The sequence below is a fragment of the Aotus nancymaae genome, unplaced genomic scaffold, assembly GCF_030222135.1.
Source record: "Aotus nancymaae isolate 86718 unplaced genomic scaffold, 86718_ANA_hifiasm-v0.15.2.pri h1tg000020l, whole genome shotgun sequence".
NCBI lineage: Eukaryota > Metazoa > Chordata > Mammalia > Primates > Aotidae > Aotus > Aotus nancymaae.
The window spans coordinates 67,376,828-67,400,550 of record NW_026988432.1 but is presented as its reverse complement, the minus strand read 5'-3'; the positions used below and the strand labels follow the sequence as shown (position 1 = coordinate 67,400,550).

Here is a 23,723-nt window from a genome sequence, read left to right as displayed (position 1 = left end):
TGGTAAAAGTCAGGATTTAATTCTAAATCTTCATTGCCTGTGTTCTTTTTTCTTTTTTTTTGGAGACAGAGTGTTACTTGATCATCCAGGCAGAAGTGCAGTGGCTCAATGTCAGCTAACTGCAACCTCTGCCTCCTGGGTTCAAGTGATTCTCCTATCTCAGCCTCCCAAGAAACTGGGATTACAGGCATGCACCACTACATCCAGCTAATTTTTATATTTTTAGTAGAGACAGGGTTTTACCATGTTGGCCAGGCTGATCTCGAACTCCTGACCTCAAGTGATCCACCTACCTTGGCCTCCCAAAGTGCTGGGATTATAGGCGTGAGCCACTGCACTGGCTGCCTGTGTTCTTTAGAGAGAGAGACAGGAAAAACAATAAAATTAAAAGGGTTTATATGTGATTTTTTTTTTTTTTTTTTTTTTTTAAGCAGAAAGGCAGTATTGAGAAATAAAGCAGAATTCCCTGTATTGGTCCAAGTCTGGGGCAGTTGGTCAAGGTTGTATGCAACAGTGATGTATTGACTGTTCATAAATGAGATTCATTTGCCGGTAGTAATACTGATGGAGGTGGGTGGTAGGGACACTTATCTGTGGGCTTCCTTGAAAATTCAGGGTTTGCAAAAGATCTCTCATTTTTTTGCATCATATGAGAGAGATGTGTTTTCAGTGATTGAATAGAACTCAAGAGAAGTGTGTATACATGGATATGAATAGATTTTTGTTGTTTTTGTTTAGGCTTAAGTTAATTGCTACCCATAACTGAATTTTCAGTCTTTCATACTTAGGATGTCTATGAATCTCTAATTAAATAAACATTGGCATAAGAGTTCTGAAAGGATATGTTCTTTGATAACTATATCTGTTCTCAGAAATACCTTTTGGAAATGTAGAAAGTAAACTCAGTTCATATTTTATATATGAATGGCAAATACAGATTTTAACAAAAAGTATAAATCTAAGATAATATAAAAAGGGTTTGTGTATGTGTTGGATGTTGGTTTGACAGGAAAAAAAATAATACTAAACATTTTATGCCTCACAATTCATCCTAGAAGGCTCTTCAGTCATCTCCATTAACCACTTTTTTAAATGTTCCTAGGTCATTGAATCTTTGGGAATTATTATTTATAAAGCACTGGACTATGGTTTGAAGGAGAATGAAGAAAGAGAATTAAGTCCTCCCCTAGAGCAGCTCATCGATCACATGGCCAACACGGTAGAAGCTGACGGTAGCAATGATGAGGGCTATGAGGCTGCAGAAGAAGGCCTGGAAGATGAAGAAGATGAAAAGAGAAAAATCTCAGCTATTCGGTCATATAGAGATGTCATGAAGGTAAGGCAGCAGTTTGTGTAGTACTTGCTTTCTCAAGAGTTATTATTTCTTCTCTTTTTTTTCCCCCTGGATAGACAGTCTCACTCTGTTGCCCAGGCTAGAGTGCAGTGGTATGATCATGGCTCTGCCTCCTGAGTAGCTGGGACTACAGGTATGTGCCACCACACCTAGCTAATTTTCAAATTTTTTCAGAGATGGGAGTCTTGCTGTGTTGCTTAGGCTGCTTTTGAACCCTTGGGCTCAAGCAGTCCTTCTGCCTTCACCTCCCAAAGTGCTGGGATTATAGAAATGAGCCACTGTGCCCAGCTTGTTATTTTTTAAAAATGAATGGTTGACATATAGCTGCATTTATTTAAAAACAAGAAAGAGAGAGAGAGAGAAAAAAAGAAAAGAAGGTAGATAAGTAGATGATTCAGCATTTAGTAATAGTACTTTTAGATTTTACATGCCCCTTATCATTACATATCATGTATCAGCTTGACTGGGCATTATGTCTTCAGTTGACCTCTGTATTTCCTTTGTCTAGAGTAAATAACAACTGTTATCCACTTACTTACATGAAGATTTTGCATCTCAAGTATCACAGCTGATTGTTTTACTTTGTTTTCTTGACCTGCCTAGTGGTATTTATATGCGATGAAGCAAGTTTGGTGGGTTAAACAGAATTTTTCTCTTTATTATTTTGCTAGGCCAGGCACGGTGGCTCATGCCTGTAATCCCAGCACTTTGGGAGGCCGAGGCGGGTGGATCACGAGGTCAAGAGATCGAGACCATCCTGACCAAGATGGTGAAACCCCGTCTCTACTAAAAATATAAAAATTATCTAGGTGTGATGGTGGGCGCCTGTAATCCCAGCTACTCAGGAGCCTGAGGCAGGACAATCACTTGAACCCTGGATGTGGAGGTTGCAGTGAGCTGAGATGGTGCCACTGCACTCTAGCCTGGGCAACAGAGTGAGACTCTGTCTCAAAAAAAAAAAAATTTTTTTTTTGCTGTGTACTTGAAGGCCATAATGTCTACTCTGCTAAATGTACAGAGATTAACTTAAAACAGATTTGTCAAATTAGCCATAAAAGAAAGTTACTTATATATGATATTTACTAGGTTTTATAAGCAGTGTCAATGGTGTATCTCTTATTTTCCAACTTTTCATAAAGTGTTTCAGAGTCCGGAATATAGAAGCACTGTCACAATGGTAGTTTTCAGATGTGCTGAGTGCCCCTGCTCCTTAGAGCTCCATAGATGGTACATCTCTCAAGGACTCTGGAAAGAACTATACAAGTTATGATTCTTAGGAAATTTAGATATATTCTTTAGCTTTTTTAAGATGTGTAGTACTTCTCATTTTAAATCAGCCTATACACATAAAATACACATACATATATGTATATATATTTACACAAATAGAAATTTGATGTGTTTTATTCATTTTATGTTTTCTAGATGTTAAGGTTTATTTTTTAAAAACATATAAACACACTTAAAGGCCAGTTAAACTTTCTGCAGACCACAAATGCCCTGCTTATTCTGTGGAAGATCATGATAAATCATGATTGAAAAAATGAAGAGTAAAAAGTTTAAGAAGCAAAACCACTCATACCTCTGAAAGTGAGCTAACAGTATTTTGGTTGCGTGTGTGTTGGGGCAGTATGCATAAGGAGTGGTGAAAGAGGAAGGGAATACGTGTTCTACCTAACCAACGAGATCCATAAAATCAACCCTGGCACCAGGAGTGTAACAGATGTCATAGATTGCTGTCTTAAACTACAGGTTTGGAAGATGAGGGCCAGAGAGTAATTGGAATTTAAGAATTTTATTCAATGACATTAAATATCTTATTTAAAAAGTCTTGGACATTTAGAAGTCTGAATGCATACCTTTTGTTTTATTTTTTTGATTTGAGTTACTGTGTTTCCCTAACTTACTGCTATCATTATATGAAAAAGGAATAGTTAAAAGAAGGGTGCTTAAGAAGACAGGTTTTTGGCTAGGCATGGTAGTTTTTGGCTAGGCATCACACCTGTAATCCCACCACTTTGGGAGGCCCAGGTGGGAGGATCACTTGAGCTCAGGAGTTCGAGACCAGCCTGGGCAACAGATTGAGACCTCATCCCTATTTAAAAGAAAAAAAGCCTGGGCTCAGTGACTCATGCCTTTTTGGAAGGCATGAAGTAATCCCAGCATTTTGGAAGGCCGAGACGGATGGATTACCTGAGGCCAGGAGTTCAAGACTAGCTGGCCAACATGGTGAAAACCTATCTCTACCAAAAAAATACAAAAATTAGCAGGATGTGGTGGCACACGCCTGTAGTCCCAGCTAGTCGGAGGCTGAGGCACAAGAATCTCTTGAACCTGGGAGGTGGAGATTGCAGTGAGCCAATAGCACACCACTGCACTCCAGCCTGGGTGACAGAGCGAGACTCTGTCAGGAAAAAAAAAGAAAAAAAAAAAGCAAAGCAAGGAAAAAACGTTGTAAACGTTTTATAGATGAAGGAAAACTGAAGTTTACCAATTCTATTAGAAATTTTATTGGGGAATATCACAACCTTACCTGTTGTTTATTGGTTTCCATGCTAATCAAAACTGACCTATAAAATTCTCTACATCTGTAACTGTTCTGAATGTTCCATGTAGCTCAATCAGAAGAAAAATAATTGCTGAAACATTGTACAAATAAACTGAAATTTTAAAATATTATAAAACCTATGATTTGGCTGGGCACGGTGGCTCACACCTGTAATCCCAGCACTTTGGGAGGCTCAGGCGGGTGGATCACAAGGTTAAGAAATTGAGACCATCCTGGCCAACATGGTGAAACCCTGTCTCTACTAAAAATACAAAACTTAGCTGGGGCATGGTGGTGCACGCCTGTAGCCAGCTACTCGGTAGGCTGAAGCAGGAGAATCGCTTGAACCTGGGAGCTGAGATTGTGCCACTGCACTCCAGCCTTGGGCGACAGAGTGAGACTCTGTCTCAAAAAAAAAAAACCCCAAAAAACAAACCATGATTCGTCATCATACAGTGCAGATATGAGTTTGTGGTTTGGTTAGCAGGTTGAAAACCTCACTTCATAAATTGACTGTTTACTGTGTTGGAAGAGAAGACCAGAATTACTTAAAGAATTGTAACTGCTTTCTCCTTGTTTGAAGTAGAAATGTGAAACTAGGTTTGATTCATAAAAATAATAGGATGTTTAATAACTTGAAACAATTTGTTTTCAATTCTTAGCAAGCAAGACCCTCTTTAATGTGTAACTTTTGTCCTGGATAGTCTTTTATTCCAACTAATTATTAATTTTGTATGTTTTAATATGATACATTGTAGTTGAAAAATGCCTTTATGTCCTGTCCCTTCTATTACTGGAGCCTTAGAATAATACTGTGAGGTAGATTGGGCATGTATTCCAATACCCATTTTACAAAATAAGTCAAAGGAAGAGTAATGTTAGAAGAAAGAGAGAAATGCTGTCTTCAAAGTTCTAATATTAAATCTATAATTATTTATCCAATATAATATCTCAGCAATAAAGGTAAAATATCAACCAGGCATGGTGGATCACTTGAACCCAGGAGGTTGAGACTACAGTGGGCAATAATGGCACCATTGCACTCCAGCCTGGGTGACACAGTGAGACCTTTTTTTGTTTTGTTTTAAAAAAAGTAAAATACCTTTTCCGACAAACACAGAAAACTTGTCACCAGCAGACTTTGACTAAAAGTAATACTAAAGGGTATACATCAGGCAGAAGGCATTCCATGTGTGGTAGAAACTAGGAGATGCAGAAGATTTGAAGGGCAAAGAAAAATAAACATGGGCCAGTTGCAGTGGCTCACACCTGTAATCCCAGCACTTTGGGAGGCCGAGGCAGGTGGATCACTTGAGGTCAGGAGTTCACGACCAGTGTGGCCAACATGGCGAAGCAACATATCTACTAAAAATACAAAAAGTTAGCTGGGTGTGGTGGCACATGCCTGAAATCCCAGCTGCTTGGGAGACTGAGGTAGGAGATCGCTTGAACCTAGGAGGTGGAGGTTGTCAGTGAGCCAAGATTGTACCACTGCACTTCCAGCCTGGGGGATAGAGTGAGACTCCATCTCAATTAAAAAAATAAAGAAAAAGAAACACGAAAATAAATCGAAATGAATATTAATTACAAATAGTAATGTCTTACATGATTTAGAATATATTTAGAATTAAAATATGTAACAGTAGCACAAAAGAGTGTGGGAGTAAGTGTTCTAAGATCCTAGTATTGTCTGGGAAGAGGTTAAAGCACTAATTTATTAGGAAAGCCACTAAAAATAAATAAAAGAATTTGTAAATACCAAGCCAATAGGGAAAGGGAGCAGATGAAGCTAATAAAATTACTGATAATCCAAAAGAAGAGATAGAAAGAATTGAAAAGGAATATAGAACAGGTGGGAAAGCAAATAGAAGATGGTAATTTAACACCTAAATATATTGGTAATTACATTAAATGTAAATGGTCTAAATCTACACTGCTCAATAGAGTAGTTACTAGCCACATGTGACTATTAATCACTTCAAATGTGGTTAGTCTGAACTGACATGCACTGAAAGTATGAAATCTATACTGGATTCCAAACACTTAGTACTAAAAAAAGGATGTAAAATTCCTTGTCGGCTGGACACAGTGGCTCAGGCCTGTAATCCCAGCACTTTGGGAGGCCGAGGTGGGTGGATTTTTTGAGGTCAGGAATTTGAGATCTGACCAATGTGACAAAACCTTGTCTCTACTAAAAATACAAAAAAAATTAGCCAGGTGTGGTAGTGCATGCCTGTAATCCCAGCAACTCAGGAGGCTGAGGCAGGAGAACCACTTGAACCTGGGAGGCAGGGCTTGCAGTGAGCCAAGATTATGCCAGTGCACTCCAGCCTGAGCAACAGAGTGAGATTCTGTCTCAAAAAAAAAGCCTTGTTAAGAATTTTTGTATTGGCTATAATTTGAAGTATTATATAATATTGTGTTAGGTTAGCTAAAATATAGTATCAAAGTTAATTTCACTTGTTTCTTTTTACTTTTTTCAATGTGGCTACTAGAAAATTTAAAGTTACATACATGGCTCACATTGTATTTCTGTGGATTTTACTAGCCTAAAATACTCTAATTTTTAAAAGACACAGATTTTTAGACTGCATTAAAAATACAAAAGCCAATTGTATGTTACTTCCAGAGTAGACACAATAAAAAGGACATAGAAAGCTTGAAGTAACAGAATGGAAAAATATGACATTCTAACCAAAAGAAAAGTATTGCAGATATTATTTTCACATAAAATGGACCTAAAGACAAAATACTAGAGATAAAAAAGGAGGATGCTTAATGATAAGATAAAAAGTTCAACTCACTAAGGAGAAATAGCATTCCTAAATTTATGTATACCTAATAACGTAGCCTATAACAGTAGCATCGAACAACATTCAAATAAATAAAAGTAAAAGGGGAAGTAGACAAATTTACAATCATAATAGAAAGTTTAAAATACCTCTCAGTATCAGTACAAATATAAAATATTTGGACAATGAGAATAGCAAACCTGACTTTACATTAATAGGACATGGCACTTATCCACTGCAGAGAACACATTCTTTTCGGGTATACAGGAAATGATTAAAAATTTCACCATATTCTAGGCCTTAAAGCAAGTCTTAACAAATTTCAAAGGGTTAAAATTATATAGGAAATGTTCTGTTACCATACTGGAATTAAGCCAGATATGAATAATAAAAAGATTTTATTATTTCCACATATACTTGGAAATTAAGAAACTACTTTTAAATGCCCCAAGAGTCAAAGAAGAAATCACAGTGGAAATAAACTGAATAATAATCAATTTGTGACCTATCAAAATTTGTGAGATGCAAACCAGGCTCGGTGCCTCATGCCTGTAATCCCAGCACTTTGGGAGGCCAAATCAGATAAATCACTTGAGACTGACAGCAAATATGTTGCACAAAGTGGTGATTCACATCCTGGGCAGGACAGTGCAGTACGGTATGAGATTTCACCACGCAACTCAGAACAGCAAATAATTTAAAGCTTAGGATTTATTTCTGGAATTTTCCGTTTAAGATTTTCAGACATAGTTGACCACAGGTAACTGAAGCCATGGAAAGTAAAACCATGGATAGGAGGAACTACTGTAATTTAAATTCTAATAATTGCTTTGAAGAAAATGCAGAATGTGGTGATTAAAAAGTAACAGAGAGGCTGGGCGTGGTGGCTCACACCTGTAATCCCAGCACTTTTGTGGAGGCCAAGGTGGACAGATCACCTGAGGTCAGGAGTTTGAGACCAGCCTGGCCAACATGGTGAAACTCCATCTTTACTAAAAATACAAAAAATTAGCTGAGCATGATGGTGCAAGCCTGTAATCCCAGCTACTTGGGAGGCTGAGGCAGGAGAATCACTTGAACCTGGGAGGCGGAGGTTGCAGTGAGCCAAGACTGCACCATTGCACTCCAGCCTGGGCAACAGGAGTGAAACTCCATCTCAAGAAAAAGAAAAAAAAAGTAATTATAGGTGGGTAGTGCATCTAGAAAGGACAAACAGAGAAGGCATTCTGAGCAGGTGACATTGAAGTCAACACCTTTAGGGTGAGGAATCAGCAAAAAGATTGGTATGTTTTAAAGAAACAAGTTCAGGATTACCAAAACAAAGTGAAGGGAAGAGCCACAAATGGGATTTGAGAGGTAGGTGTAGCTAGATGGTGACAGACTTGGGGAACACAGAAGAGTTTGGGTTTTAAGTTTAGTGGGAGCCACTGGCCCGCCCATGCCTGGGACACTCTTTCCTTAAGTCTGTGCATGACTCACTACTATCTTCATTGAGCTCTCTGCTCTGGTGCCACCTGCTGACCACTCTTTCCAGATTATTGTCCCTCCCCACCACTGTCCTCATTTTCTACCTCTCACTTGCTTTCTTTTATTTTTCCTTTATTATTATTATTTTTTGAGATGGAGTTTCACTCTTGTCACCCAGGTTGGAGTACAATGGTATGATTTCGGCTCACTGCAACCCCCGCCTCCCAGGTTCAAGCCATTCTTCTGCCTCAGCCTCCCAAGTAGCTGGGATTACAAATGCTCACCACCATGCCCAGCTAATTTTTGTATTTTTAGTAGAGATGGGGTTTCATCATGTTGGCCAGGCTGGTCTTGAACCCCTGACCTCGGGTGATCCACCCACTTTAGCCTCCCAAAGTGCGGGGATTACAGGTGTGAGCCACTGTGCCCAGCTATTTAGCTATTCTTCTCCTCCCCCTCTTCTTCTTCTTCTTCTTTCCTCCTTCTTCCTTCTTCTTCCTCCTCTTCTTCCTCTTTTTTCTCTTCTTCCTCTTCCTCCTCTTCTTTTTCTTCCTCTTCCTCTTCTTCTTCTTCTTCCTCTTCCTCCTCTTCTTCTTCTGCTGCTGCTGCTTCTGCTTCTTCTGCTTCTTTCTTTTCCTTCCTTCAGTCCTTCCGTCTTTCCGTCCTTCCTTTGTCTCTCTCTTGCCCAGGCTGGAATGCAGTGGCACAATCTTGGCTCACTGCAGCCTCCACTTCCTGGGTTCAAGTGATTCTCCTGCCTCAGCCTCCCAAGTAGCTGGAATTACAGGCATGGGTTACCACGCCCAGCCAATTTTTGTATTTTTAGTAGAAATGGGGTTTCATCATGTTGGCCAGGCTGGTCTCGAACTCCTGACCTCATGTGATCCACCCACTCAGGTGAGTTCCCAAAGTGCTGGAATTACAGACGTGAGCCACCACACCGACCTGTTTTTCTTAATAGTAGCTGTTATTCCTAACGTGTGTGTGTGTGTGTGTGTGTGTGTGTGTGTGTGTGTGTGTTTAAGGATCTGATATACACATTACTGGTTTTGAGAGGAAAGGGATGTTACTTGTTCAATTCTGTATTAGTCCTTTTTCACACTGCTGATAAAGACATACCTGGAACTGGTAAGAAAAACTGGTTAATGGACTCACAGTTCCACGCAGCTAGGGAGGCCTCCCAATCATGGCAGAAATCAAGGAGGAGCAAGTCATGTCTTATGTGGATGGCAGCAGGCAAAAAAAGAGTTTGTACTGGGAAACTCCCCCTTATAAACCCATCAGATCTCATGAGACTTACTTACTATCATGAGAACAGCATGGGAAAGACCTGCCCCCATGATTCAATTACCTCCTACAGGTTCCTCCCAGAACATGTGGGAATTCAAGATGAGATTTGGATGGAAACACAGCCAAACCCTATCAAATACTGTGTCCTCTTTCTACTACAGTGCCTGGTACATAGTTGGCACTTGATGAGTATTGTTTGAATGAAATATTGGATGCTTTTAAGCAGGAGATAAACATAACTCAAATTACATTTATAAAAGATTTTGCCTGTCAGGTGGAGAAGAACTGTGTAGATGAGTGAGAGAGGAAGTTAGGAGTACTTTAATGAAAGAAAATGAGGCCAGGTGCAGTGGCTCACGCCTGTAATGCCAGCACTTTGGGAGGCTGAGGTGGGCGGATCAGCTAAGGTTGGGAGTTCGAGACCAGCCTTACCAACATGGAGCAACCCTGTCTCTACTAAAAATACAAAATTAGCTGGATGTGGTGGCACATGCCTGTAATCCTAGCTATTTGGGAGGCTGAGGCAGGAGAATCTCTTGAATCCAGGAGGCGGAAGTTGGAGTGAGCCAAGACTGCACCATCGCACTCCAGCCTGGGCAACAAGAGCGAAACTCCGTCTAAAAAGAAAAAAAATAGTGGCTGGGACCATGATGATGGTGGAGGAGATGGAGAAAAATAGAGAGCTGTCAGGTGGTGTATTTTGAAGGTAGAAACATCAAGACTTACTGATGGATTTGATATGGGTGGCATAGGAATAAAGAATAATCAAGGATGACTCTCAGCTGGTTGTGGTGGCGCACACCTGTAATCCCAGCTACTCAGGATGCTGATGCAGGAGTATTGCCTGAGCCCAAGAGTTCAAGACTAGCTTGGGCAACATAGCAAGACCCCATAGTAAGGGAGGGTGGGGAGGATGACTCTCAGAGTTGTTTGAGCCGGCTTTGTGACATCTGAGTGGAAATGCTAAGTACACAGCTGTAAGTTTTTAACATAAAAGAAAGGGCTGACCTAGAATAAGAGTTGGGGAGTTATCAGCCTACAGGTGGCATTTAAAGCCATTAGACTAGACAATGTCAGCTACAGTAAGCAGAGGATATCCAAAGATCTAAGACTGATTCCTCAAAAACTTTAGCATTTCAGTTTAATTTAGAAGTTTATACATGGAGCAAAGAGGAGAGACAAGTTTATATAAGAGGTTACATAGACCAGTCCTCTCTTTTTAGAGATAAATGGAAACCCAGCATTGTTAAATAACTTGTCCAAGGTCATATAACCTAATTTTGTCCCCCTAACCCTAGTGTCCCTTTTTTTGTAACTATAAAAATGATTTTGTTGCATGCGTACTGTATACCATGCTCTATGCTTTAAGTACTTTAAGAACATTATTCCCTTTAATATAAAGGTAATTACATTTATTTTAGGGTAGGATGGAAAAGAACTTGGGCTCCAGAGTCAGACTACCTGGTTTCGGTTTCATTTCGACCGTTGACTAGCTGTGTGACCTTGGGCAAATTACTTAGCTGGTCTAAATCTTAGTTTCCTAATCTCTAAATTGGGTTGTTGCAAAGGGGCCCCTTGCAATTCCATATGAATTTTAGGATCTGCCTTTTCATTTCTTAAACAAAGGCTGTTGGGATTTTGTTAGGGATTGCATTCAGTCTGTTGATCACTTTGGGTAATGTTGTTGTCCTAACCATATTGTCTTCCAATGTATGAATACAAGAGGTCTTTCTGTTTATTTAGGTCTTCTTTAATTTCTTTTAAAATATTTTGTACTCTTTAGTGTATAAGTCTTGTAACTCCTTGGTTAAATTTATCTCTTAGCATTTTTGATGCAATTGTAATGATTTTCTTGACCTCATTTTCCAATTGTTCTTTGGCCATGTATAGAAATACAAAAGATTTTGTTAATTATGTATTCCACAACTGCTGAAATTCTTATTAACTCTAGAAGTATTACTTTAGGTTTTCTGTGTGTAAGACTGTCATATGCATTTTAAAAAACATTTTTTAGACCTAGTTATTACCTTTACACCAATGTTTTTAAAGTTGCAGTTTACAACCAGTGAATGGGTTGTCAAATCGATTGAATGTGCAAGTTTTGTTTTGTGAAGCTTTTGTATGTATAACATGTCCATATGCATGTGTTCGTGTGTAATATATATAAATATATATAAATTTATTTCTTACTGTGAATGGCAGTTGAAAACTTTGAAACCCATTGCTTTATGCAATTTCAGTATGTGACTGGAATATAAGATTTGGGTAAGTTACATAAGGTAAAGGCTTAGTAGTTGTCTTTCACTACCTTGAATGACAATTCTGTATTGCAAGATATTTTCTAAATATAAAAGTAATTGAGCAAAAAATATACTCTGTTTACTGGTGGCTCTGTGAGTAATAAACTTGTGAGATTTCTGCTTTAAATGCTTCTGGATAAATCAGTTTTTAGCTTTTTTTGGTACTGTGAAGGTTTCCTATTTACACTCTAGAAATTTTCTTGAGAATGTATTTTATAAAAGATAGTGATCTAACTATTAGATTATATAAGATGCTTACTATACATGAAAACAAAAAGCTACATTATTAAGGATATTACAGACTACAAACATTTATTATTTAATTGATATAAATTATTAAAATATGATAAGATATATTTTTAGTTATTAATGAGTGTCAAGTTTACTGACTACAGTAAGAAATTAAGAGAACTTACAGCTTGTTAATGCAAATGAAGTACTTTAAAATGTAATGATTGTACATGGATGCAAATTATTTTATAGAAAGATAAAATTATTCCTGTGTATGGGACTCTTAATAGGATGTCTTTCCAATCTGATAAATTAATGGTGTTTGATTTTTCTAAATTGCTTTAATGATGTTAAGTTGCAGCTTTTACCCGCAAGTAGTCATGTGGGGATTATGGACCATGTATGGTAAAAGACATTAGGGCTGTTGGCAGCACCCATGGCCTTACATTGCCCTCTGCCCTCTTTCCTCCATTCCCCATCTACTGATGAGGCTGCTTCCCTGAGGTCCACATGTTTTCCTGACATTTTTTTTTTTTCTACTACGTTACAAAATTCAGCATGTATTGGAATGAGCTTGGGCTTCAGAACACAGTAGGACTGTGTTTGATTTCTCCTTCTCCCTCATGGTAACCATGTGACTATGGACAGACAAGTCACTTGACTCCTCTTAGCCTCAGTTTCTTTTGCCATAAAATGAAGATAATTCAGCTTTACATTGAAGAGTAAATGGTATTATGTTGTATATATGACATGTCAAATATTGTAGCTGGCATGATAATTGCTTAATAAATGGTAGCTATTAAAATACTGGAGCCATCATCAGTACACAGTAAATGGTGGTTCCCTTTCTGTTCCCAACCAAAATTTTTACATATGTTCTATCATTTTCAAATAGAAGCTAATTCTAGGAAGCTCATCTGTGCTGTTGGGTGTCTGTTACTTAGTGGACCACTTTTCCCATATAATCATGTGGACCTTACTGTTGGTCTTGTGGTACATTAAGCCTTGGATGATGGGGATTGCCTGACTGTCTGATATGAAAATACAGATATGGGGGTGCATCTGTTTTTAAGTACAAAAAAACCCTAAATAGTAACCAAGCACCACTATTTTATTTTCCCCTTCTATAGTTGTGTGCTGCTCATCTCCCTACTGAATCAGATGCACCAAATCATTATCAGGCAGTATGCCGTGCCCTGTTTGCAGAAACGATGGAGCTCCATACATTTCTGACGAAAATTAAGAGTGCAAAGGAGGTAAGTACTACTGCTTTGATATTTATTGACATAGTTTGATAGGCGTGTATTTGATATTTATTGGAAGATAAGCCTAAATTTTTGACATCGTCCACTCTATTGTTTTAAAAGATTTATTACCATCCTTTGGATGAATGCTGAAAGTCATTTAGGAAAGAAGCAACTTAGGTAAAATTAAATCTACTCTATTAAAATATCAACAGTGTGAACCTTTTAAAAACCAGATTTTCATACAGCTTCCTTGCAAATGGAAATAAATACTACTGAACTGGTTCAGTCCATTCCCATGTGACTTGCTTTCCACCCCCTTTCTGCCGCTCTTCTCTTCTGTTCATTCTGAGACATATTAGGACCTCTTCCAGTAAGGAATAAAGACTCAGAAAATAGGTGACACTCACATCTGATCATTTAACTATTTTATTTATTGTTTATTTAAAAGGTGAGTCACTGTGTGTTACACAGATGGTAGTGAAAATTCAGTGAGATCTTTTTTTTTTTTTTTTTTTAAATTAAGACGGAGTTTCGCTCTTGTTACCCAGGCGGGGGTGCAATGGCGTGATCTTGGCTTACCACAACCTCCGCCTCCTGGGTTCAAGCAATTCTCCTGCCTCAGCCTCCCGAGTAGCTGGGACTACAGGCGCATGCCAGCATGCCCAGCTAATTTTTGTATTTTTTTAGTAGAGACGGGGTTTCACCATGTTGACTCAGTGAGATCTTATATAAAATAACACAGCATCTGGCAGAAAGTGAGAGGTCAGTACATGATAAGTAATGGATATCTATATTAGTCAGGTTGTTCAGATAGACAGAGCCAATGGACTTTATAGATGTGTAGGCATATGAAAAGGAGCAGGTGCAGGCTCATGCCTGTAATCCCAGCTACTTGGGAGGCTCAGACAGGAGGATCGCTTGAGGCCAGGAGTTCAAGATACATGAGAAGGGATTTATTAGGGGAATTGGCTTGTGCGATTATGGAAGCTGAGAAGTCCCATGACGGGTTGTCTGCAAGCTGGACACCCTGGTATTCCAGCAGCACAGCTCAGTCCAAGTCCAAAGACCAAGACTAGGAGAAGAAAAGTGTATCCCAGTACCAGGAGAGAGAGAGGCCAATTTTCTTTCCTCTGTTTTTATTCAACACAGGGCCCCAGCCAAATTGATGGTGCCTACTTAAACTGAGGGCACTAGTTAGTCCACTCAGACTCACACACCAGTGTCCTCTGGAAACACACTCACCTAAATACAACCTAAAATAAAAATCTAGGTATTCTTTTATTCAGTCAAGTTGACACCTAAAATTAACTATCACAGTATCATTTCTTTTATAAATAACATATAGGGTTTATCAGAAGCACTAAGCTAAAACTTATCGTGACCCACAGTTTGGGGAAAAACACGTGGTGGATATATAAGCAAAAAAGAAAAAACTAAACTATTTGCCCATTAAGATGTACTTAGCCCTGGTAGTAAGTAGATGATGGGTGTCTCAGGCAGATCACCCTTAATAAATCACCCTTAAATAGATTCATTGTATGTATGTGCATAAGAGCTTTAAGCAGCCTTCCTCTGCTCTAGCCAGGGTACTGCTTGTAGTCTGTCTTTTTATGATAGGGCAATTAAAAGCTTTGCCTTTTTCTTTTTAATTTTACAAAATTGGATCAAGGAGGAAAGTTGTCAACAGTGGAAAAAGGTGAATTCTGTGTTATTTTAAGAATAAATAAGAGTGTGAGTGTGTGTGTGTGTGTGTGTGTGTGTGTGTGTGTGTGTGTGTATAATGGACTAGCTATTTTCTTTAAACAGAACCAGAGGAAGTGGGATCTGATTAAAAGCTTCAGACCGGGAGCGGTGGCTCACGCCTGTAATCCCAGCACTTTGGGAGGCCGAGGCGGGTGGATCACGAGGTCAAGAGATCGAGACCATCCTGGTCAACATGGTGAAACTCCGTCTCTACTAAAAATACAAAAAATTAACTGGGCATGGTGGCGTGTGCCTGTAATCCCAGCTACTCAGGAGGCTGAGGCAGGAGAATTGCCTTAACCCGGGAGGTGGAGGTTGCCGTGAGCCGAGATCGTGCCATTGCACTCCAGCCTGGGTAACGAGCGAAACTCTGTCTCAAAAAAAAAAAAAGAAAAAGTAAAAGCTTCAAAGTGAACACCCAAAGGCACGTCCTCAACTAAGTTTTCTCAGATAGTAGAAAAGATTACTTTTTAAGGCTGTCATTACCTTTCCCAGCTTGTTAAGATGGATTGTCTTCCCCAGAGCATTATTTTTAGGGTGTACATGTACAGTCTTGTGGAGTTAATAGAGAAAATTAAATGAGCTCTTAAAGTCCTTCTAATACTGGCATTCTTAGAAACTATTTGTGAGCTTAAATAGAGAAGCATTCATATTTTTACTACCCTACCCTGCAATGAGCATTTAAAAAATTTTTGCTCTTGATCCTTTCACAGTTCCTAAGCGTGATGATTGGATATTCATACTTGTGTATGAAATGTTCCTTTTTCTAAACCTTGTTATGTCAGCACGTTACTCATCTGATATAAAAAAAAATAAATTTGTTTTTGCTCTTGATTAAAATTTTGCATTGCCAGATATGCAAACTTTCAAAAAGAGATTCAAACATAATTAAAGTTTATCTAAATAAAAAGCTGACAGACAGGTGGAGTAAAACTGCTGTGTTGCAGTGCCTACAGAAACTGGGCAGGTTGACCAAGGTTGGGCGCTCACAACTGTTTGTAGGTCCAGCCACATCTCTCACCCTCACCACCCCAAGGCTAGGTCTTTATAGGCATTAGTTCCATCCTGTTTTCACATCTCCCTCTACTCTGTTGATCTCCCTCTCAACCATTCCCAGTCTTCTCTGGAAACTACAATCCATTTTGAAAAGAGTTCCCTCAGGCTCTTCTCACAACCCTTGTTCCCCTAAGGGTAGTGCTTTCTCTTGCTTCCCTCCTGTGGGAAGCTGGTCTCTCCTCTACATCTCCATGTCTGGATTGGGGTGGGTTTGCTAATATTCTGTCTCTCCTCTGCTGCCTGCCAGTAATCAACTTTCATCCTTATTGAAACACTCTTCTTCCTTTGATGCTCCTGTCATCACTTCTGTCATCTTGAGTGATTTTCTAGACAAAGAAAGCCCATAAATTGCCTATCCAACATCAAGGTTTCAGGAATGAAGTCTTACAGAGTCCAAATAAGTTTCTTTTTCCTCTGCAATGTATAAGGCTTTCTTTATGTATGTATGTTAGTGATCTTAACCTTTTCTCAAAAATACTTTTTTCACACTAATACTATTTGTTAATTTGATTTTATTCTGAAGATTCAAAATACTTAATATATTTTAAGAATCACTCTTTACACGTATGAGTTAGTGTGTACCAAGTGGAACTTTTGAAATGATATTCTCTGATTCAACAAAATTAAAAATTGGGTTATCAACAATTTTTCAAACTACCTCGTATCTGTGTCTGTGTGTGTGCATGAATGCACATAAATTGGCATGGAATCGTAGTGTCAGAACATTTGAGCTCAGTTGCTGATAATGTGTCTGATTTGATATTCCAAAAGTACTTTAATTATATTAAATTTCTTACATGCCAAATAGGCAATTTATTAAAATACAAAATTTATCATCTGTTTTCCAATGTTATACTTGTTCTGTAAAGTGTTGAATGCATTTACTGAACTTAGCTACTTTATAAAGCACAGTGCCTGGTTCATCATCTGTTTATTTAGAAACCAAATTTGTTTACATTCTAATCTCTTTCGTGATGTGATGATTTTCCCCTTAAACTAAGGTTATTCTTTGGGTAGGCCTGCTGTTACTTTGTCTCTTAAGCAATGTGATATCCTTGAAAGTAGATACACATTACTGTGTCTCCCAAGCAATTTGATATCCTTCTAAGTTAAGGATAGCTGGAGGGACTGTCTAAGCAATCCATCGAGTGCATCAGGTTGTATGAAAGAAGAGCCACCCTGCCCGGCTCCCAGTGACACTACCATATTCCAGAGCCATACTGCAGGGGTAGCTGGTGAGCCTGTGCTGTGCAGAGGGGGCAGTTTCAAAGGTAAAATTTTTTATTGGAGAAAATGAAATTATATTAATGGTAGCATCCTTTAATCTATTGTGGTTCAGATAATTTTTTTTATCATTAGTCTCCAGTTTTGTTATTGTTAAATAAAATTTTTTATCATTACCTAAAACTTTAACCCCTACTACTTTCTTATGTTATATTCATACAGCTACTTTATAAAATGTTTTCTCTCCCTTACTCCATTTAATTCTTGTAAGAATCCTGTGACTCTTTCAAATCAGTAAACTGAGGCAGTTCTCAGTGCTGCTGATAACAGCGTTTCCATCCTTATCACACCCTTCGGTCCAGCAAAGGTGTTCCACTACATAGAAGTTATTGCTGTTTTCCTCTAAGAGTGTCACATGAAATGCACTGTTAGATGAAAGTAAAGAGAGTTCTGAAGAAAATGGAAGTAGATACTTTGATATAGTTTTCTGAGCAGTCTTGGAGAAAATATGTGAGTCAGTGAGACTAATATTTGGCTTTGGGGAGAAGAGGGTTCATGAAAGAATGTGTGGGCATGCATGTGTTGGTGTTAGGGGATGATGGTCCTGCATATGCACACAAATGGGATTGGGGGTACCATGTTAAGTTCAGGTATGAAATAAGAGGGAGGCCAGGCACAGTGGCTCATGTGCCGCCACTTCGGCTAATTACAGCACTCTGAGATCCCAAGGCAGGAGGATTGCTTGAAGCCAGGAGTTCAATACTAGCCTGGCCAACTAGGCAAGACCCCCTCTATAAAAAAAATAATGAGGGAAATGTGAAGTGGGAAAAGATAGAGGAACATAGAAGTGTCAAAGACTGAGATAAAATAGTTTTAAGACTGGAAAGTCAGTTGATTTTTCTCTGATACATTCCTAGCATACTCTAACCATCATTGCCTCCATGTTGAAAATGTGCAGTATGCTTGTCAAATTCTCCAGTAATACATTGTTTCATAGTAGGGATTTAATGATATTATAGTAGAAGAAACTTGATGTATCATAGAAGTACACTAGTTTAAAATAATTTTTGGAAAGCTTTCTTTAGAGCAAATAACTCATTTTTTCATTTATTTCATAATTTGAAATATATTAACACTGATCTTTTGTAAAAGCCCTTTTTATTGGTGAATTATACCATTCATTATTCATGTAACTTCTTAAAATCAAATAGCATTTGCAAGACTTCTGTTTACTCATCTTTAAAAATGGGGAGGAAGGCCTGGACTCAGTGGCTTACTTCTCTAATCCCAGCACTTTGAGAGGCCGAGGCCAGGAGTTTACCAGCCTGAGCAGCATAGCAAGATCCTAGAATCCTGGAATCCTAGCTGCTTGGGAGGCGGAGACAGGAAGATCTTTTGAGCCCAGGAGTTTAAGGCTACGGTGAGCAATGATTCTCACCACTGTGCTCTAGCCTTCGCAATAGAGTGAGACCCTGTCTCTTAAAACATAAAAATGGGGGAGGGGGCAATTAGACATGTTGAGCTTCATTCTAGTCCTAAAATTTTATGCAGAAAATACAATTTGTGTGACTAACTCTTTTGTTCTATTTATTCAACAAGCTCTCCCTTATTTTTGTTATTAGTCTTACTGTGTAGGCAAAGTGTATACAGATAAATAAGTGCATGCCTGGTAAAATTTGCTATGAAATTATTGTATACTATTTTATGTCTTAAATTTGATATGGATTTTACAGGAAAGCAGTTCAGTGTTGTAGATAAATTAATCAAAATTGAGGATGCTCTAGGCCTTTTAAAAACACAGATTTAACTTTTTTAAATTGGTAAGCTAGTTATAACAGTCAATACTGATATTACTACTATACTGATTCAGCATAGGCTAGAAATAAAATTATTTTCACAGTCTACTGACAGAAAATCCCCGTACAGAATAAATTCCTAATACAGTAACATTAGTTATCAATGAATGAACAGTGAAAATAATTGCACGTTGTATAGCATGTGTTCATGATATTGCAGCAAGAACTTTATAAGGTATGTAAAATAGGTTTTTAATGTCCTAATTTCTGCTTTCTAGATTATGCACTTGAAGTGATGAAAATTTTCTCTCCTCTTGCATTTTCTTGTATTTCATACACATAAACATCACCCAAACTAAGGCAGAATATTTCAAACATTTTGATCTTTGAGATATAAGATGTCTAATATAGTTAAGCCATCTTGGATTTCTTCAGCAGTAGGCTCTACAGGTGTGGGTTGTCATTTCTGATTATCTGATTATAGTGATCTTGGCACTCTTCTCAAGTGTGACTGTATCTGCAGTGCTTAGTTTCTTGACATCTTAAATGCCTCTTTAAAATTTTGTCTTCGTTGACCCTTTCAAGTATGGTTTTTCACTCACATCCTTCATACGTCAGCTGAAATGAAAGGACATCTCCTCAGGCCACGCAGACACCTTTATATATTTAGCACACACTGCCTTTTTTGTTTTAATCGTATTCCCCTATTATCTCCTTTTTAGCTGCCATCACAGTCTGTAATTGTTTTGTTGGTCTCTTTTTCATTGATGTCTGCCACTAGAATATAATTTCATTGAGGGCAGAGACCTTTTCTCTCTAATTCGTTGTTATATCTCAGTATAATGGGGACTTCATAGATATTTGTTCACTGTTAAATGAATTAAAGAATCTGTAGTTCAGCTATTGTAGGTCTGGTTTCTTACCATCTGTTTTGCATCTTGATCCCCTGATGCTCTTCCATTATCTCCAGAATACAGAGCCTCCGTGTTCTCACTGTGTCTACCTTACCTTGCCTCACACAGTGGTTTGACATCTCTTGCCTGGGTCATGACAAACCCTCTAATGTTATTTCCCTTTTTATGACTCCTTGATACTTGTAGGTGAAAAGTTTAAACCTTTTAGCATGACATGCAATCTGGCCCAGTTCTGACCTCTCCAGGCTCTTTGTTCACCATCCACCCCCACCCCATGTGTGCTGGTTCTGCCTACACTTGCTTCATTCCTGAATGTCCAGGGCCTCTGCACCTACCTGAAATGTCCCTTTCCCCTCTTCGCTACTTAGAAAATGCCTACTTCTCCTTAAGACCTAACTCAAATGTCTACTATTCTGAAACACTTTTTCTGATCGAAGTCATTCTTTTTTCTCTATGTTCATTCAATGAGCACTCCACTCTGGAGTCTTTCTGTCACTTACAGCAGTGACACTGTGTTGTAATTACTATTTATTTATGTCTCCCACTAGACTGTGAACTTCTTAAGGGCAAGGACCATGTTTATATACTGTTAGTCCTGTTGTAGATTTAGGGACGTAAGACAATATCTTGTAGTCTTTTTAGATATGTTTCCTTTGCTACTCCTAGGGTAACACTAGGGCCACCATCAGTGAAATTAAGGGTTCTGTTTGTTTGTTCTGAGACGGAGTTTTGCGTTTGTTGCCCAGGCTTGAGTGCAAAGGCGCAGTTGCAACTGACTGCAAACTCTGCCTCCCGGGTTCAAGGGATTCTCCTGCCTCAGCCTCCTCAGTAGCTGGGATACAGGCATGTGCCACCACGCCCCGCTAATTGTGTACTTTTAATAGAGACAGAGTTTCCCCATGTTGGTCAGGCTGGTCTCAAACTCCTGACCTAAGGTGATCTGCCCGCCTCGGCCTCCCAAAGTGCTGGGATTATAGGTGTGAGCCATCACACCCGGCCAAGATTAAGTTTTTTTTATCCTAATAAATATTACAGTTGGAATCTCCTAAGCCCTTAACATATTTTTATTCAAGAAGAAATAGAGGAGAATAGAATCAGCCTTAAGATGCTGATTATGGAGTTACCAGGAGCCAGGACTGGCACAGAAATGGTGCACAGCTGATGCACACCTAGGCCTCCTGGACACACAGCTGTCTCTTCATATTCATCCTGCTCTCCAAAATGGGAACCTGAGGGCTGGGAGTTGAAATTGAATACTGCTTTATTTTCATTAACTTTTAAAAGATTTCTGCTCTTAGATAATTTATATACTTGGAGGAAGAAAGATCCAAAGCCTTCTGCAGAGAACTGGGGGAGAGGTGGCTAAGCCCAGACAACCTACATCATGTTTGCTGAAAGGCCTATCGTTATAACCCCTACATATCTCATCCTTTGCATATGTTAGTACTTTAATCCTTGTGATGTTCTTGTGAATTTGGTAGTATTATCCTTCACTTCCCGACTTAATAGTGTAGGTAGAAAAACTGAAGGACTGTTCAACAAACCTTAATAAAGTTGCTGCCTATGATGATTGAAGTTCTTAAAATTAGACCTAATTTTTAACTTTGTACAAATAATAGACAATAAAAGTTGATCTTCAGATAGGAGGTCAGGATGTTAAGGAGGTGTCTCTAAACCTTAATGTAGGAGAAACAGTGGAGGAACTTGGGATTTTGATGAAGACTTGACAGAACATAATAACCATACGGAGACATCACAAAGCCTAGTGAATGAAGAGACGCTAGCTGTCAGAGGAACTAGGATCAGTGAGCAGAATCATTTTATTTATGCAATAAGTATGTAAAATGTCTTCCATATGATGGGTGGTACCATGATTAATACTGCTAACATTTATTCCATACTTATTCTATGCTAAATGCTGCTCTAAGAATTTATGTGCAGCCGGGTGCGGTGGCTCACGCCTGTAATCCCAGCACTTTGGGAGGCCGAGGCGGGTGGATCACGAGGTCAAGAGATCGAGACCATCCTGGTCAACATGATGAAACCCCGTCTCTATTAAAAATACAAAAAATTAGCTGGGCATGGTGGCGCGTGCCTGTAATCCCAGCTACTCAGGAGGCTGAGGCAGGAGAATTGCCTGAACCCAGGAGGCGGAGGTTGCGGTGAGCCAAGATTGTGCCATTGCACTCCAGCCTGGGTAACAAGAGCGAAACTCTGTCTCCCAAAAAAAAAAAAAAAAAAAAGAATTTATGTGCATTAATATTCATTGAATCCTCACATAAGCCATGTGTTAAGTGCTACTCTTATTGCTTTCTACAGTCAGTAAGATGGTGAATGAGATGAACGTGATTCTCTGCCTTCACAGAACTCAAGAAAGTAGGGAGGACAGTTTAGGAGCAGGTCATCCAGCACCCCATGAGAAGGGCCGTGGCCAGGGGGTGCAGGGTGCTGTGGAAGCAACCAAGGGGACCATGTACAGCTTCCCAAAAGTAAATTCGAAGCTGAGACCCAAATGCTAAGGCAAAATGATGGATGGAACGTGTTCCAGGCATAGTAAACAGCACACATGAAGGCCAGGAGACAAGAGCAAGCATGGTAGAAGGGCTAGGGGAGAGGTGGCTTTTCAAACACTGGGACAATTGCCTCAGAAGGTACTATGCAGGGATACTATACAACAATCTGATGGGAAGGTGCACCAGAAGAGTCTATAGTTTTGTGACTACCCATGCTCTGAATGGCTTTCTGCAGGCATCAGATACATCTGCATGTGTGTGTGTATCTTCAGTATTCTGACCCTAGACTGCTGTAATGCTTTTATCCCTTGTTTTGTGTGTGTGTGTGTGTGTGTGTGTGTGTGTGTGTGTGTGTGTGTAATTTTTTTTTTAGTATATATATTTTATTGCACTTTAGGTTCTGGGCTACATGTGAATAACATGCAGGATGATTACATAGGTACATACATAGCAATGTGGTTTGCTGCCTCCATCTCCATCACCTTTATCTGGCATTTCTCCCCCTGTTATCCCTCCCCAACTCCCTACTCTCCACTGTCCCTCCCCTAGTTCCACCCAACAGACCTCAGTGTGTGATGCTCCCCTCCCTGTGTCCATGTGTTCTTATTGTTCAACACCCGATTATAAGTGAGAACATGCAGTGTTCGATTTTCTGTTCTTGTGTCAGTTTGCTGAGAATGATGGTTTCTAAGTTCATCCATGTCCCTACAAAGGACATGAACTCATCATTTTTTATGGCTGCATAGTATTCCATGGTGTATATGTGCCACATTTTCCCTGTCCAGTCTATCATGGATGGGCATTTAGGATGGTCCAAAGTCTTTGCTATTGTAAACAGTGCTACAGTGAATGTACATGTGCATATGTCTTTATAACAGAACAATTTATAATCCTTTGGATATATACCCAGTAATGGGATTGCTGGGTCAAATGGAATTTCTATTTCTAGGTCCTTGAGGAATCACCACACTGTCTTCTACAACAGTTGAACTAATTTACACTCCCACCAACAGTGTAAAACTATTCCTATTTCTCCACATCCTCTCCAGCATCTGTTGTCTCCAGCTTTTTTAAAGATCGCCATTCTAACTGGCGTGAGATGGTATCTCAATGTGGTTTTGATTTGCATTTCTCTAATGACCAGTGGTGATGAGCATTTTTTCATATGTTTGTTGGCCTCATAAATGTCTTCTTTTGTAAAGTGTCTGTTCCTATCCTTCGCCCACTTTTAAATGGGTTTGTTTTTTT

The 23,723-nt window shown here is 39.1% G+C and overlaps 1 protein-coding gene and 1 non-coding gene across 5 annotated transcripts in view; both read left to right on the top strand.

Annotated features, from left to right (window-relative positions):
* Positions 1-23,723, top strand: part of SPIRE1 (spire type actin nucleation factor 1) — a 224,313-nt gene that overhangs the window by 108,111 nt on the left and 92,479 nt on the right. For 2 of the 4 annotated variants that reach the window (XM_064379430.1, XM_064379429.1), the window contains exons 3-4: positions 1,103-1,336; positions 13,113-13,238. In XM_064379430.1, coding sequence (XP_064235500.1) covers positions 1,103-1,336; positions 13,113-13,238 — 360 coding nt within the window. Of the gene's footprint in view, positions 1-1,102; positions 1,337-13,112; positions 13,239-23,723 lie in introns of those variants that run through there. The other 2 variants (XM_064379432.1, XM_064379431.1) reach the window with 1 other exon arrangement.
* On the top strand, positions 15,674-15,775 carry LOC135276159 (small nucleolar RNA U13). The gene has a single exon (XR_010343722.1). It is a non-coding gene; the product is annotated as a small nucleolar RNA U13 (small nucleolar RNA).